Source organism: Kwoniella mangroviensis, assembly GCF_000507465.2.
Source record: "Kwoniella mangroviensis CBS 8507 chromosome 1 map unlocalized Ctg01, whole genome shotgun sequence".
Classification (NCBI taxonomy): Eukaryota; Fungi; Basidiomycota; class Tremellomycetes; order Tremellales; family Cryptococcaceae; genus Kwoniella; species Kwoniella mangrovensis.
The window spans coordinates 1,485,861-1,497,019 of NW_027062533.1; the positions used below are offsets into that span (position 1 = coordinate 1,485,861).

The following is an 11,159-nucleotide window of genomic DNA, read 5'->3' on the forward strand; positions in this document are numbered from 1 at the left end:
TGATATGTATGTAGTCCTGTATGCAGACTCAGTGGCAACGTACAGCTTGACTATACAGTCGTATTTAATCTGGAAGAGGCCATATTGAATGATGTGAATATTGTGTATTCCGGATGAGTCATTATACTGATTCGTCAACGGTGTACGATACCTGAGACTGGGTCCAACCTTATCAACAGCTACAAGTGCGCAGTATGAATAAGTATACTTGATCATTGCCTTCATCCTTCTGTTCTTCTGTATCTCTCACTGCCAAAAAAGAGTTATCACATGTAATCAGAATGACCGACAAAACCAAGAATCAGATATTGTTCGACGATCATAGTCGAGATTTTCAATTCGAGGATTCCGATGTGACCATCCGGACTAGCGATGATGTGACTTTTAAAATTCATCGATTCCACCTAATGGCCGTCAGGTAAGAGGATCCTTTCAAAAGACTTGAGGCTGTCCACATTGTGACATTGATCACTGATCTCGATTGACCAGCGCTGTGTTCTGTGATATGATGGCTATCGGTAAAGGACAAAATGAGGAGCTTTGTCTCACGGATGAAAGTTTTGAAGATGCCTCGACTATCGGAAAATTTCTCTATTTTTGTTACGGTAAATCATTGCCAGCGCCCGCAACGAAAGAGCATACACCTTATCAGAAGTTGATCAATTTGTGCAACAAGTACGAATGTCCAGGTGTACTTGCGCATCTAGAGGCCCTGGTCTATAAATGGTACATCGAGGATTGTCTGTGTCCCAGAAATGTCTTTGTGCTAGGCTATTCTTTGAATCAGCCAAAATTAGCGATATATGGTATAACTCATGCTGGTAACTGGCAATGGTCAGAGACATCCATGGTGAGTTGCGAATCGAGGTGGTGATGATGCTCATCCACGGATTGCTGATGTGCATGCCACGAAGGATATAACAGAAGCGGAAAAGACGAAATCCAAAGACCGTACTGCTGTTATCAGTAGTGTTATTGGGTGTAGTGCTCTGGATCCAAGTGGGCTCACTTATCACGATTTTGTAGACATACCAGATGCTTGGAAATTTCCACTGGTTCGAGCCACATGGGGTAAGATCAAAGACGGGGAGCTGAGTAAGACAGATTGGAAGAAGATAGCCGAAGATTTCGAAAGAATATTTAAGATGGTCAATGGTGACTCGACATGTTGATACTGTACATGAGCCAATGTTCTGTGGCAGGACGTTAGTGGAGTTTGGCCTTTCGATTTATTATAGTGCTTCAAACTGTCCAGTATGTATGCCACGAACGTGATGGATTGACCGTGAAGGGAGCAACTTCAGATACCTCGGATGAGTACTGATTCAAGTGGTATGCGAATGGTGAAACAGTACTGAAAGACACTATACTCAACAATCGGCAAGACAGGGAAGAAAGAAGGAGAAATTGAATTTCTGTTTTGTCTGAAGAACGGATAATGAATCGCAGCAAGTAGGAATCGCAGCAAGTCTACTTGCTGTTGGTAAGTGAAAGGGTCTTTCTTGAGCTCATAACTTACAGTGGTGGCCGTTCGCCTATAGTAACGTGAGGCTGGAGTGTCAAGTTGTGTGATACTCAACAATTTGCTGAGAGACAATGCTCTTCCCGATCCACTACAGATCATGATGTCTGTGCGTCGGCGAAATTTGACTACAGCTCGGGATTGGTTTATACGTAACCTACTCATTTCTTTGCTTCTTGATCTCTCATTCATCTCTATCAAAATACCCAAACAGCAACCTTCACTTGTGTTCTTTCTATACTCTAACCGATACATCGGGAGTCTTGTTGAGACACCTATTATCTCGTCCATCATGTCCTCCAAACGAGGTTCACCTTCAAGCGACACCGAATCCTCCTCAAAAAGAGCAAGGAATTACCCTGCAATCAACGACTACAACAGAAATTACCAAGATTCCGACGCAGATGCGACTCTCATATCTTCTGATGGGTCGAGTTCAAGGTTCATAGCTACATGCTAATGGCAAACAGGTCAGGAAAAATTCTCACATGAATGGTGGAAAGGACTATGAGCTGACGTTCTTGTGGGTCTATTGGGGGCAGTATCGTTTTTCGAGATATGCTGATCATCGGAGACAATTCCGATCGTAACATTGATCTCAGCGATGAGACCATCGAGCGATCCTCGACTGTGTCTCTGTTCCTGCAGACATGCCAGGGACAAACACCGAAACTCTCAACACAAAATGAAGTCTTGTCTGAGTACAGCGACCTAATCGACTTTTGCAAGAAATACGATGCTGCACCTGTTCTCCGAATGATATCAGCTTCCCTATATCGATGGTTCCATGAGATCGACCTCGGATCATGCCATATATTTATCCTGGGCTGCTTACTGGACACGCCAAAAGTGGTCGCCTTTGCCCTACGGAATAGCAAGCCTCTGACGTGGTCGGCAAACAAGATGGTGGGCTACTTTCATCAGTGTATTGTGATTTGTGTCGGAAAAAGGCTAACAAGCTCACTTGGGCTCAGCTTATCACGGAGGAGGAGAAAGCAAAAGCTAGAAATCCGATCACTACCTTGGAAAATATAGTCGACGCCAGGTGGACAGACCCGAGCTCATGGAGCATTGAGTTGATCGAGATGATTCCGGAAGCATACCTATTTGCCATGCTCCGAGCTAATAAACACGGTGGAACTGATGCAGAAAAGGTGGCAGACGGCTTCGTACAAATTATGAAAGAAATGGGTGAGTACACTGTATGAAATGCAAGGAAAGCGAGCTGATTTCAAAATCACCATACTAGGCAAAATCGAATAACGTTCTTACCGATCTCGTCCCCCACATCCGTGCGAAACCCATGTTCGCCTCATGTAGATACCGCTTACTCCTCAACGTGTAGTTTTGTGTGATCAGATTTATGATATGTGACATAGTCTTTGACAACCATCTCTCCTTATACATTGGGCAAAAAAAGATATACGCATGTCGCACTGTGCTACCTATACAGCAAATTACGTTCGTTCACTCGAGCATACTGTACTGTATGTATCGGTCTAGCGTATCTTTCGACCTCGCCGGTATTGAGGCACCCACATGACAGCGCACATCCTCCAAGGTTTTGCGAAGCTGGTTGGTGTGCGACACACACACACATGAACCCAAGTCATAAGACCCTGAGGGCTATCGCACATCAACGTCCAATCATCCATCACACTCGATTAATCTCTCTTGCATTTCTAACAGGACCACACTCATCGGATTTCAAGTTGTACTCTTCTCAGTCGAGGATACATTGCTCTCGACGCACAAACAATGTCATCTACCGAAGCGCCTTCCACAAGAGAACAACCGGCCACTAAGGCCGCGTCAGGTGGCGAAAACAACTCCTCCGCGTTAAATGCGGAATACCAGGCTGAGGATACAGATATAATCTTGAGATCTTCTGATGGTCTGGACTTCAAAGTTCACAAATGGGCTCTCATGGGAAGTTCGTGAGTTGTATGAGGGGTTATGTTCTCAGATACCCGAAGTGACTAAAATTTCGATCTGCCGCAGTAAAGTCTTTCATGGGATGCTTACCGTCGGAAATAACGAGATTGGTGCTACCATAGAATTAATGGACGAGAAGATTGAACACTCTCGGAATATCAAGTCTTTTCTTGATCTAGCTTACTCGAAGTCGATGATAAAGTTTGCCCTCAACGGAGATGATCGCAATCCCTCATCTGATCTGATTGATTTCCTTCTCAAATACGAAGCGACATACCCTCTGTTGTGGCTGAAAGCAGCCTTGAAGGCTTTCATTGCATACAATGACATCGGCCCTCTTGACATGTTTATCGTTGGTGCCCAACTGGACTCGATTGACATCTGTATCGCTGCTATAAGGTGCGAAAGTAACATCGATTGGGCCGATGGACAGGTAGGTATTTACTGTACATGCCCCTTGCCGCGGCATGGCCATTTGGAGTTTTCTGGGTAGCACCTGACGATATGCTCCTTCCTTCATATCACAGGCAAAGAATGCAGAGATTTCAAGTGGTATCAGTGGCCGGCACGTCCTCGACCTCACAGCTATGCCTCTCTCTCTTTTCAAGATCATTCCAGATCGGTACTCTTGGTCTTTGATTCGAGCTTGCTCGATTTTATCACCGAAGGGGAATATATGGTACGCATGGCGACAAAAGGATGCGAATAAATGGATGAATGAGAAGAAGATTATTGCCAAAGAATTCGAAAAATTGATGGTGGATTTTTGGTGGGTCGTCCATCGCATTCAGAATGGCTAGAAGCTCACGATGACGTTGTAAAGATTCCTGAACATGATCCGCGAATACCTCACATGCAGTAGCCCTGTTGATTATTATCATCGGAGTATCCATCGTCCTGCATTATTGTATCTATAGGTCGCCGGTGAGATGCATTGTAGATACAAGAACTCACCCGCATGCAGAAGAGAGAGATCGGCATCGTCCTGCAGCTGTTAATCCCTTGCAGACTGATCCGCGGGATGATGTCCTACCCATGAGCGACAAACCCCGTTCCGTCGCACGCGAACGACCTCCACTCTGTATTTGTTGATGGATGACCTGACCTGATACAGAGAGTGTCATGTCATGTCATTCCCTTGAACATCTGAGCACTGGCCTCTCATACCCTTGCCCATACTCACAAATCAACAGTCAATCCTTCACTCCCTTTCTAACAACTGCCATGATGCAGGCTGAAAAAAAGCATTGTGGTAGAAAGGTGTAATTACGTGCAGAGATTCCCGCCTGGAGCTTCACTTGTCAGTCCAAGCCCACAACCTGTTAAGATGTCAGGAGGAGGAAATATAAAGGTAGTAGTACGGTATGTGCGCCCATCTTCCGCCTTAGAGATAAGAGGTTGAAATTGATTGTATCATAGATGTCGTCCGCTCAACTCTCGAGAGTTGGCGAGAGGTGCCAAGGGTCTGATTCGCATGGAAGGTAATCAAACCATCTTAGATCCGCCAGAACAGACTGGGCAGGCTTCAGGTAGAGCAACGGAGAAGAAGTCTATGAGTTTCTCTTTTGGTAAGATTTTCATGCCCCAAAGCATTTATACGGGATATGCATAGCTTACTCAAGCTGGACAGACAAATCATACTGGTCGGCTGGACCTCGAGATGACCCGAAATACGCTTCGCAGCAGACGTTAAACGATGATTTAGGGGTTGAATTGCTGGATCATAGTTTCGAGGGTTTCAATACTTGTATCTTTGCATGTGAGTCAACATGCAGTCCTGTATGAGCTATTAGCTGAAGCGCAGCAGATGGACAGACGGGAAGGTAAGCTAGTCTCATCGATGAAGAAAGGGCCAGAAAAAGAGCTGATAGGGAAACAAAATGGGATGTAGTGGGAAAAGTTGTGAGTCGGAATGTTCGCTCTTAGCCTGCATCTCCTAATGCTGATGCTTTGTTCAGACTCGATGATGGGATGTAAGTTCTTGTCTCTGCATTACCGCCATGTCAAGAGTATTGTCCTGATACAAATGCCATGTAGACGGTGCAGACAAAGGTATCATCCCCTTGACGACCTCTGAGCTGTTTAGCCGGGTAGAACAGCGGTCTGAGAAGGATTCGGCATTGTCACATACTGTCGAGGTTTCTTACATAGAGATATACAACGAAAAGTGAGTCGTATATAAATTCGAAGTATGTCAGAGGAATGCTGATGTCCCACCTGTCGAAGGGTACGAGACCTGCTCAATCCGAAGAACAAGGGAAACCTGAAAGTTCGGGAACACCCATCTTTGGGTCCTTATGTAGAGGATCTGAGTCGGCTGGTGGTGGAGAATTATAATCAGATGATGACCTTGATGGACGAGGGCAACAAGGTATGTCAGCTAAGTCGATCATTTTGATAGATGATGATTATGAGCTGACGGGGATGGATAGGCTCGTACAGTCGCTTCAACCAATATGAACGAGACTTCTTCCCGATCACATGCGGTGTTTACTGTCATTGTAAGCTGGTAGAATTGTAATGGAGTCGGATCGAACTCACGAATTACCTTACCAGCTTACGCAAAAACGACATGACCCTCAAACCAATATGACCGGAGAGAAGGTATCGAAGATCTCTTTGGTGGATCTAGCAGGTAGTGAAAGGCAAGCTTCGACTGGTGCTACTGTAGGTCACAACCTTTCGACCATCTGAGCTTGGTCTAACTAAATGATTTCGGTGTAGGGGACGAGGCTGAAAGAGGGTGCCAACATCAATAAATCGCTCACTACTCTCGGAAAAGTCATCGCTGCCCTTGCTCAAGCTAGTGCAGACCATGGCAAGGGAAAGAAGAAAAAGGATGATTTCGTGCCATATCGAGATTCGGTGTTGACTTGGTTATTGAAAGAGAGTCTGGGTGGAAATTCAAAGACTGCTATGATTGCTGCTATCTCGTGAGTCGTATATCTGCGTCATATGCCAGAAGATGTATGAGTAGTCGCTGAATGTTCGATGATCACAGCCCGGCTGATTGTGAGTAGAGCCTCCTGTGTCGTCGTTGGACTGTCGCTTATATGGGGACGGACGACAGACGAAGAGACTTTGAGGTGAGTTTAACAAAATAAGCTATAACGAAAGTTGATCATTTTTGCAGTACTTTGCGATATGCCGATGCAGCCAAGAAGATCAAAACCCATGCTGTTGTCAACGAAGATCCGAATGCTAAACTCATCAGGTACGTCAGCTGCCTTTCTTCGAGAATTTGCACTAATAGTACCATGTCTATAGAGAGCTCAAGGAGGAACTCGAATGTGAGTGACAACATGATAGCATAGCGGATTGTCCTTTTCTAACCTCAGCTTATGATAGTACTGCGAAACCGTGTTTCTGCTGGAGGAGGAATCGAAGAAGCTACTTATGATCCTGCAATCCCACTTGAAAAGCAAATAGTCACTTACAGAACTAAAGAGGGTGAAATTAAGAAAGTCTCCAAGCTCGAATTGCAAGATCAATTACAAGCATCTGAGAAGCTCATGGAGAGCTTGAACTTGACTTGGGAAGAGAAGATGGAGAAAACGCAGAAAATACATGTTGAGAGAGAGAAAGCGCTAGAAGAGCTTGGCATCAGTATAGACAAAGATGTGAGCTTTCGGAACCTCGGGCGGAAGCTGAAGCTGACTTTGACAAGATGGTCGGCGTACATGCGCCGCAACGGCATCCATCTTTGGTCAACCTGAATGAGGGTAAGTCACCCCACAACCATGAAGATTACAGAAAAAGCTGACAAAATGCCTTAGACCCCCTCATGTCGGAGGTGTGTGATATTGTATATATCGGAACGACTGGGACTGATGATATTTCGTGTAGTGCTTGATATATCAATTGAAACCAGGGACAACTGTAGCCGGGAGCGTTGATGATACCAAGGCCCATATAAAGCTATCGGGCGCTCATATACTACCCGAACACTGTATATTTACCAACGAAGAAGGCGTAGTGACAGTCGAAGCTATGCCTGATGCGCGGACGTTTGTAAATGGGAAACGAGTACCGCCAAAAGCGCCCATAAAACTGCAGAATGGCTTTCGGGTGATATTGGGTGATTTCCACGTTTTCCGATTCAATGATCCAGCCTCTGTACGAGCTCAGCGACAAAAGCTGCAGGGTTCTGTCAGTATCGATAATCTTTCTGGGGTCGTTGGTGGAATCAGACCAGATTCGCCCAGCAGTCGACCCGATGCTGAATTGATGGATTGGACGGCTGCAAGGAGGGAAGTAGCGGATATCGAGAAGCTAGGTGATCATGATCTTGACAGGCTGTTTGATGATATCGTGAGTGAGCTAGACAACAGGGCTGAGCTGATGGTGTGTAGGTCAAAGTGCGAACTCAACGGAAAAGACCCGAAAGTCGATATGATATATCTGCGGAATTGGAATCTCGGTTGATGACAGCTTCAGAGACTCAGGAATCTCTCGATCCAAGCAGTAACCCTTGGGCGAATGGGCAACTGCCTACTACCATGACATCGAACAGTATCGGTACACCAGTCATTCATGATAACGATAAGTCTACCTTGGAAGAAGGCTCTGAAGCTGCGACGGAACATCCGTTACCGCAGACAACCCAGATTCCCCCGTTTCAAAAGCCTTCTGACTCTGCTTTGCATCAAGAGCATTTGACGAGGCAGCTCAAGACAATGGCTCAGGAAGTGAAAAGAATACGATCTCAAGCTGCGGCTGCCCGAGCGACGAAACAAACCTCGATTGAACCTGCTAATTGGACATTCAGAGAATTGAAACTGGTCCAAGACGCGGTGCAAAGATGGAAACGGTTGAGGCTTTTTGCCATGGCGGAGGAGATCCTCATGGGTGCTGTCAATGTTAGAGAAGCGAATGTCATTGCGTAAGCTGGATGTCGCTTCTGATAGTTGATAGGACAGCTGACACCTCGTGCAGCCGAGAGATGAGTAAGCTGGTCTCATACAATTTCCTTATCGTCGATGGTGTCGTCGCGTCACCTACTTCCTCATTGGACAAATCGAACGGTATAGTAGAGTTCGAAGACGTCTCGGATGATGTGACCTCGAGTACCACAGGGCCGGTTGTGGTGATCAAGATTATAGATAGAGGATCCCAGTGTGAGCATCGGTCTTGCGAATGCCCTTCTCTAGCTGACTTATATATAGCGATCTATGTCTGGGAATTGCGCAGATTCCAGCAGCAGCTTTCGAAGATGAGACGATCTCTCGCGCTCAAGCAGAATCCCAACTACTCTGTACATTTCAGGGTTGATGGGACTTTCACCGATACGCTTCCACCTTCGTACTCGTTTATTGGATCTGCTAGAGCACCTCTTCGGCTGCTGGCTAATCAACTATCCTACACGACTACCGTACCCATCGTATGCCAGTATACCATGGAAGCGATCGGTTCTTGTAGGGTCAACTTCAAGTCTTCTTTTCCACCATCATCCGGTATAGCAACACCTGAATCCTCCTGGACACCTTTGAACAACAATTTGACAGTCGGGAATAAGCTCACCTTCACGATCACTATCGACGGGGTCAAAGGCCTTTCTTCGGTAGATTACGCTTCGGTCCATGGGCAGATTCGACTTTCGTCCCTGGTCGGATCTAGTGTCGTATCGGAAGATATATTCGCGTCTCTGCCGATTGACCTTGACAAAACGTCTGTCGCTCATCTCAATCTCAAGAGGACCATCTCGGTGATTCTTACAGAAGAAATGATTAATCACATACAAGATAGCTATGCGACGATCGAATTCTTCGCTAAGGTCCGCACAGAGTATCTCGAAAGGCTGGAACGATGGGATAGGACTAGGGAAGCGAGTCCACCCAATTCTACCCCTGGTGCTCCTCGAAAAATGGACGAGGTGAAACCTGCTATGCGAAGGAGTGAGACGGACTTTGTGGGACATGAACATCATGATATCCTCGCTTCTATCGAAATAAGAGAATTAGCTTCAAATGGTGATTATGTGCCCTGCGAGGTTTTTGACGATATATTCCAGCTTCATCAAGGTTTACAGCGTCGACTTCAAATCAAGCTTACCCATTCATCTGGAAAGGCCTTCCCGTGGGACAGAATACAGAATGTCAGTACGAGTGATATCCGGGTGATCGACAAAGGCAATGTATCGAGCATTAGCAGATCTCACGTGGAGATGCGGTTGCACAATCAAGATATAGATTATCTCCCTGATGGAACGTCGGTACTGGAAGCGTCGGGAGTATGGGACACTTCTTCTCATGGATGTAAACAGCTAGATCGACGTACACCCTCGGACCAATGTCTACTCCTCAAGCTGAGCTTTTTGGTTGATGTCGAAACGCTGGACGAACCTGCTATCTTACAGATGGATTTGAAGATAAAAATACTAGGAAGAGATTCCAGAAGATCTTCAATCTTCTCTACGATATTCGCATCTACCAAGATATACCATTCGGTCACATCCATCTTTGCCATTGATCTCACACCGCCTATAGCGAGATCAACCGATGACCTGTGGAGATTGGATACGTCCAAGAAACACGTCAAAGGTGAAGAAGTATTAAAAGGTGAATGGAATCCTAGGAGCTTAAGTTTGATTGAGGATTTTATGAAGATGCAAAGGACAATCAGGAATCTGGCTGATGTTCAGGCCACTCAATCGATATTGGAGATGATAGAGGATGTAGAGAGGAAGGATCTGGATGAGGATGAGAGAGTGCGGTCGATGAAGAGGTGTTTGGAGTTGTGGAAGATGGAAATGGATCAAAGGATTATAGTCAGTTGGCGTGATTCACTCTTGTCATCGCTTTCGAGATCAGCCCATCAACGCCTCACCCTCCTAATGCTCTTCTGATTCGGGGTGCTATTCTTGATCGCATTGTAAGCTGACGGGATTCGACATTTCAATAGATTAATGTCAAAAAGGAAACACCCGAGGAAGAAGCTGTAGCTCGTAAATTGAGGCAACTTTTGCCTGACTTAGAACCGAAATTGGTGCCTACGGTAAACATACAGCCTAAATTGTGAGTTTGTGTCACCCACATCCCAACATTTCATTCTCGAGCTTACGAATATGGTATAGTGAGACTGTGATAAGAACTGGACCTTTGACGTTGCTGAGAGATTCTCAGAATAATCAATGGTCGAAGTTGATTTTTGTGCTAAGGAGGTAAGTGAATATCATCCATGACTTACCATACATGCACGTCCGGTGGTTGATGATCGTTTGAAAGGCCATATCTCCATATACATGAAACGCCAAATTCGAGAGAGTTCCAAATTATCAATCTATCCAAGGCGAATGTAACGCAAAGTTCAGATGTAGAGTTGCTTCTTGGTGTAAGTCCTACTGATTAGCAAACCTAAACAGGATATACAGATTGACAGTGTGGATGATTATTGTTGTAGCGAAAGAATGCTTTTACCATTTTTACACCCACCAATTCGTATATCCTACAAGCTGCTTCGGAGAAGGACATGAGAGACTGGATTGGGGTAATCAGCACGAGTAGTGAATTATGAGTGGGTTTGGTGGACTGAGCATGCGTTCTTGGAATGTTATGCCTTGCATCATGATAATGTTTATGTGTAAATTCAATCTTACGAGTAATGAATGACCTTGATACGATACGGAATGAATGTGCTTTGCTTATATGATGCATACGGTTTTGTAACTCGCATAAAGTAGACTGCTTATGATCGCTCCAGGTAA

The 11,159-nt window shown here is 45.4% G+C and overlaps 4 protein-coding genes across 4 annotated transcripts; all 4 read left to right on the plus strand.

Moving 5' to 3' along the window:
• Window positions 1-281: 281 nt before the first annotated feature.
• On the plus strand, window positions 282-1,172 carry I203_100559 (uncharacterized protein; the record flags this gene model as incomplete). The annotated part of the gene is made up of 3 exons (XM_019150386.1): window positions 282-418; window positions 490-850; window positions 915-1,172. The coding sequence occupies 3 exons, from the start codon at window positions 282-284 to the stop codon at window positions 1,170-1,172; spliced, it is 756 nt and encodes a 251-aa protein (XP_019000352.1).
• A 642-nt stretch (window positions 1,173-1,814) lies between these two features.
• Window positions 1,815-2,730, plus strand: I203_100560 (uncharacterized protein; the record flags this gene model as incomplete). The annotated part of the gene is made up of 3 exons (XM_019150387.2): window positions 1,815-1,963; window positions 2,065-2,428; window positions 2,497-2,730. The coding sequence occupies 3 exons, from the start codon at window positions 1,815-1,817 to the stop codon at window positions 2,728-2,730; spliced, it is 747 nt and encodes a 248-aa protein (XP_019000353.2).
• A 550-nt stretch (window positions 2,731-3,280) lies between these two features.
• On the plus strand, window positions 3,281-3,950 carry I203_100561 (uncharacterized protein; the record flags this gene model as incomplete). Its single annotated transcript, XM_019150388.1, has 2 exons — window positions 3,281-3,459; window positions 3,524-3,950. The coding sequence occupies 2 exons, from the start codon at window positions 3,281-3,283 to the stop codon at window positions 3,948-3,950; spliced, it is 606 nt and encodes a 201-aa protein (XP_019000354.1).
• An 834-nt stretch (window positions 3,951-4,784) lies between these two features.
• On the plus strand, window positions 4,785-10,969 carry I203_100562 (uncharacterized protein; the record flags this gene model as incomplete). Its single annotated transcript, XM_065516680.1, has 22 exons — window positions 4,785-4,819; window positions 4,877-5,025; window positions 5,088-5,216; window positions 5,416-5,430; window positions 5,495-5,624; window positions 5,684-5,828; window positions 5,890-5,958; window positions 6,014-6,124; window positions 6,182-6,390; window positions 6,591-6,671; window positions 6,725-6,747; window positions 6,806-7,077; window positions 7,125-7,179; window positions 7,234-7,250; window positions 7,304-7,772; window positions 7,817-8,339; window positions 8,393-8,574; window positions 8,623-10,223; window positions 10,358-10,470; window positions 10,530-10,616; window positions 10,681-10,786; window positions 10,856-10,969. The coding sequence occupies 22 exons, from the start codon at window positions 4,785-4,787 to the stop codon at window positions 10,967-10,969; spliced, it is 4,635 nt and encodes a 1,544-aa protein (XP_065373498.1).
• Between the last annotated feature and the right edge of the window lie 190 nt (window positions 10,970-11,159).